At 53.7% G+C, this 4524-nt stretch overlaps 1 protein-coding gene across 1 annotated transcript in view; it reads left to right on the top strand.

The window, feature by feature from the left end:
- Positions 1 to 234: 234 nt before the first annotated feature.
- The window catches only part of LOC104272522 (astrotactin-2-like), a gene marked incomplete at its 3' end in the record, with an annotated part of 65896 nt that continues 61606 nt past the window's right edge, over positions 235 to 4524 (top strand). Inside the window, exon 1 of the mRNA XM_009867538.1 lies at positions 235 to 492. Coding sequence (XP_009865840.1) covers positions 265 to 492 — 228 coding nt within the window. The remainder of the gene's footprint in view (positions 493 to 4524) is intronic.

Below are 4524 nucleotides of genomic sequence, written 5' to 3'. Positions count from 1 at the left end.
GAAGTTCCTGTCTGGAAATGCTCCCTCTTTCTACCCACTCCCAAGCAGTCTGCTGCAAGTCCTGTTTTCCTCCTTCTCTCCTTGACCTTTCTGGCTTCCTGTTCCCACCTGGCCTACACCTTCAGCAGCTGCATTTATCCTGGCTGCAGCAAAGTTTGGGTTTGGGAAGATGACTGTGCTGAGATTTATTTAATGCTGTTTGGTTTCTTCCCTCTCCCTAAACCAGAAACAACTGAGCTTGGCAACAAGAAGGAGTTGAAATCCATGCCTTTCATCACCTATCTCTCAGGACTGCTGACAGCACAGATGCTGTCTGATGACCACCTCATCTCAGGTGTGGAGATTCACTGCGAGGAGAAAGGGCGCTGCCCATCCACTTGCCATTTGTGCCGGCGGCCCGGCAAGGAGCAGCTCAGCCCGACCCCGGTTCTGCTGGAGATCAACCGAGTGGTGCCCCTGTACGCTCTGATCCAGGACAACGACACCAGGGAGGTGAGTGAGCTGGTGACGCGCCAGCTCCACCGCAATGACCCTGCTTTAGTCACCTCTCGAGTCTGCCTACCTCAGTCTCTGCGTAAGTGTTGGGTTCCCCGGCGTGGGGCGATGTTTCCACCTGCGTGTGTGGTGGGGGACACTTCAGGATGGTGTCACTGATGGAGCTGACAGATCCTGCTGCCCACTGCCGACAGCCCTGTGTCTTCCTCTCCTCGGGATGGGGAGGGCAGTGCCATAAGCACCCAGAGCCATGATCGTTCCTGGTGTGTGGGAACAGACAGCAACGTGTGGGCTGTGTCCTGCAGAGGGGTCTCAAGAGCCAGCCCTGGGATTGGTCTTCTACTCCTGGCTCTGATTTCTCAGCCGTAGCTGTGCAAGGGGTGGCCAAAGCCTGACTCAGGGCTCCAGTATGGCTTTGAAAAGCACCGGTGCAGAGTGGGGGACACCAACCAGCCCCTTGGGGCAGTCCTGCCGCCACAGGAGGTCACTGTTACTCCAGGAGGGACCAGCCAAACTGGAGGTCATCCTTCCCTGCGGCTGGGCTGCTCTGCCTCCTGCAAGAACTTCAGTCTTAATCCAATGGAGATTGATTTCCCACTTTCTCAGTTCGCTGGTGCCCTCCCACCCCTCTCCACAGCCCTCTAACCTCAGTCTTAAGTCCAAAAAATGACAGACCTGCTTAAAGTCACTTACTAGCACTGAGCCTGTGCTTGATTAAGATGCCTGGAGTGAGCCAGCATGCAGCAGCTGTGGGTGGGAAGCAGAGGGCTGCAGGTCAGGAAGCAATCCTGGCACATGGAGGTGTGACCACCAGGAATGACATTTCATTCCCTTCCCAGATTCGGGGGTGAAGAGCCCCTGTACTTCTGCTGGCACCCAAGTCCCTTGTGGGGACCGTCCCTTCTTGCCTACCTCTCGATCTTATTCCTGCTTTCCCATCTGTCAACCCTCCTGGTTCTTCTGTGCAGTCTGACTTCCATACCTCTCTGCTTCCAGCAATTTTCCTCAAACTCCCATTCTCCCACTATTTTCTCATCCTGCATATTTCCCCACCCATACCTGCTCTTCCCACTGGGCAATTCCTGTGTAGACATTGACCTGCCGTTATCAGCGCTGGGATGAGGCATTGTGGGTTCAGAGAAAGCAGTGGGAAAGTTGATTTCCTTCAGGCAAGAACGATGCAGTGTGCAAGAAGACAGTTCCTTTTGGGGTAACAGTGAAAGAGAGACCAGCAGGATCTCCCTGGACCTTGCTCACCACCAGCCTGCCTAGCCCTGTGCCCAGGTGGGTCCCCTTCTCCTCTGCCTCACCTGTCTCCCCTAGCCCTGCCGATGCTGCCAGCTTCACTTGGGGTGTCTCCTTGTCCTGGGGAGCTGGAGCCTGTTTTTCCATCGAGCAGCAGCCTTCTCCCCTCCCTGCCGTCCCTCACGCAGAGGGAGGGCTGGCCCCGTCCGCTGCAGCTGGAGGCCAGCCCACATTGTGCTTTCTGCTGAGGTGCCGGGAAAACCAGCAAAAAAACATACAAACAAACAAATCCTTAATGAAGCAACCAGACGAGAAGCCCCAGGCATCTTCCAGAGGGCTGCGTTCGATGCATCCCTCCTTCTCCTCGCTCCACCTGCTCACCCAGATGTGGAGAAGCACCCCCAGGGAGCCCAGGGGTTTCTCTTGATGGCGGCCCCTCTCATCCCTCCATCCCTGCAGCACATTCAAGGCCACCCCCATTCATCCTTGCCACAGCAGGACACAGAGTACTCTTTGCCTTCCATGTCCCTCCTTCTCTTTCCTGGCCATCCCCATTCCCTCAGCATGAACCTCTTGTCTTGCATCAACTCCTGCACTTTCCTTTCCCCTTCTTGCTCACTTCTTAAACCTTGATCTGATCCACCACCCTGTTCCCTCCATCCCCTCCTCCCCAGCTTGCTCATCACCGTTATATCCGCCAGCCTCTCTCCTGCAGGATATTTATTTCTCTCCCTCTTCTGGCCCATGAGACGGACAAATCCCGGTGCCTGGGGGCTGTGATCCATCGCTGCCAACACGGCACAAACTTCAGCTCTTAGCACTGGGCCTGGGCTGGGCAAACCTGCATTTCGGGAGGAGGTGGAGCTGATGGTGGCCTTGGCTGTGCCCTGGAGAGGATGGTTTGGTGCAGCACTAGTGCTGCCTGTGTGAGAACGTGCCCCCAGGCTTCTCGCAGCATCATGAGCTCAGGGACAAGGGATGCCTGGCAGGGGCAGCCGCATGGCCTTCCCCAATGAGCAAGGAGGGAGGGTGACCACAACAGGGAAGAGGGGTCTAGGGGACGTGAGAAGCTGCCGCCTCTATGGGGGCATCACCCTGTCACAGAGGCCCAGCAGCGTGCTGGGGAGCAGCTGGCTTGAGCCGCTCCCTGGCTCTGTGCACGAGGACAGGCTCCCAAAGGCTGGGTGCTGTCAGGATCTTCTCAGGTACGGGCTGGATGATGAAATGTCCTTTTTCAACATCAAGTAGGAGGCCTGGAGGGGTCCCAGGCACTAGCAGAGCGGCATTTCCCTGTGCCGTAAACAAGATCTGCAGACGCCTGGGCTGAGCCAAGTCCTGCACCCCTGAGCACCTGCCTGCTTTTTCCCCATTTGTGCGGGCAGTCATCAACACAGCAAATGGTGGCCTTATGGGAACTGCAAGCAGATCTCAATGCTCCTGTTATTTAAAAAATAATAATTGTAGACAATTAAGATCCTTCTCTTTCTATATATGTGCACATACATAGTTATATATATAGAAAGCACGGTCATTAATAAAGTGGATATTAATACCTATGAAGCTTGCTGGAAGTTTCCCGTATAAGCCTAGCAGCAGAGATGAAGCAAGACACAGGTAAAGACACGTTGCCCACTTCAGTATGTGTAGGTTTTTTTAGCTGGTTTGTCTTTTCATCTGCCTCAGGGCAGTGAGTTAGACACTTTTTAAAATTTACAACTACTGCACTGTACAAGGCCATGTTCTCAGTTGCTGACGACCTTGCCAGACTCTTAAGTGCTGGGGTTTAAGTTTCCATGCTGAGTGTCTGCCTTGGGCTGATTTGCGATTTTTCTATGCATGCATGTTTGATTTCAGCTAAAACTGACTGTTTCCAAGAGGGAGATTAGGTGAAAATGTATTGCTGTGCCCACATGAGATAAGCTGGACAACTCTTTATTTCCGTGTCATTGGGAGCTGCTGTTTTCTTCATGCTTTGAAGCAAGGGCTCGAAATTTAGAGGGGTTCCAGGAGTCAAGGTTTGTCTTTTGCTGCCCAGGGAGCATTTGTTCAGAGGCAATTGTGCTTCGAGCCTTAAGGAAACTCTCAGCTGAGTGAGATCAGCAGGGGTTTGGTCTGTCTCCCCAGTCCTGCCCAAGCATCGCTCCTGCTCCCAGCAGTGGGAGCTGTGTGGTAGAGGGCACTGTAAGTTAGCAACGGCTCCTCTTTCCCTTCCTGTGTGCAATGAAAACTGTGGAAGACCCAGCTAGGAGGTGTTTCTCTTTTGCTTTGTGGTTTCACGATGTTGGTCAGAGAACTTGCACCATCGCTGATAGCTGCAGCCTGGCCTGGGGACTTTGGAGGTGCTGAGCAAGGAGCCTTCCAGGGTCAAGTAAACGTGTTTTGAAGTCCAAGCACCTTTTGAAGGGCTTTGCTGAGTGCCTTTTTCATAGCCAATATGGCTGTGGGTGGAACGTTTCATAGAGGAAGGACTACTTGTTGGAACAGAAGCAGTGCTGGAGTCCTCTCTCCACCAGCGTCAGTCAGCTGGTGAGATTAAACTAATCCAAGCAGGTTTATGGCATCATTGCTGTTATAGCTTCATTGTTCTCCAGCCCAAATGCGTTCAAAAGATGTAAAGAGACAGAGAAGCTTCCCCCATCTGTCCCACTGCCAGCACTGGCCTGGGGAGAGGCACCGAGACCTGGAAGTTCCGGAGCTCCCAGGAAAACATTTGATGGGGATGTACGTGTGCATGGCCAGAGCCACAGGGCAGCTGTGGCCAGTGGTGGGGAGGAAGGGAGCAGA

The sequence above is a fragment of the Apaloderma vittatum genome, unplaced genomic scaffold (assembly GCF_000703405.1).
Source record: "Apaloderma vittatum isolate BGI_N311 unplaced genomic scaffold, ASM70340v1 scaffold15774, whole genome shotgun sequence".
NCBI lineage: Eukaryota > Metazoa > Chordata > Aves > Trogoniformes > Trogonidae > Apaloderma > Apaloderma vittatum.
This window is presented reverse-complemented; position numbering and strand designations above follow the sequence as displayed.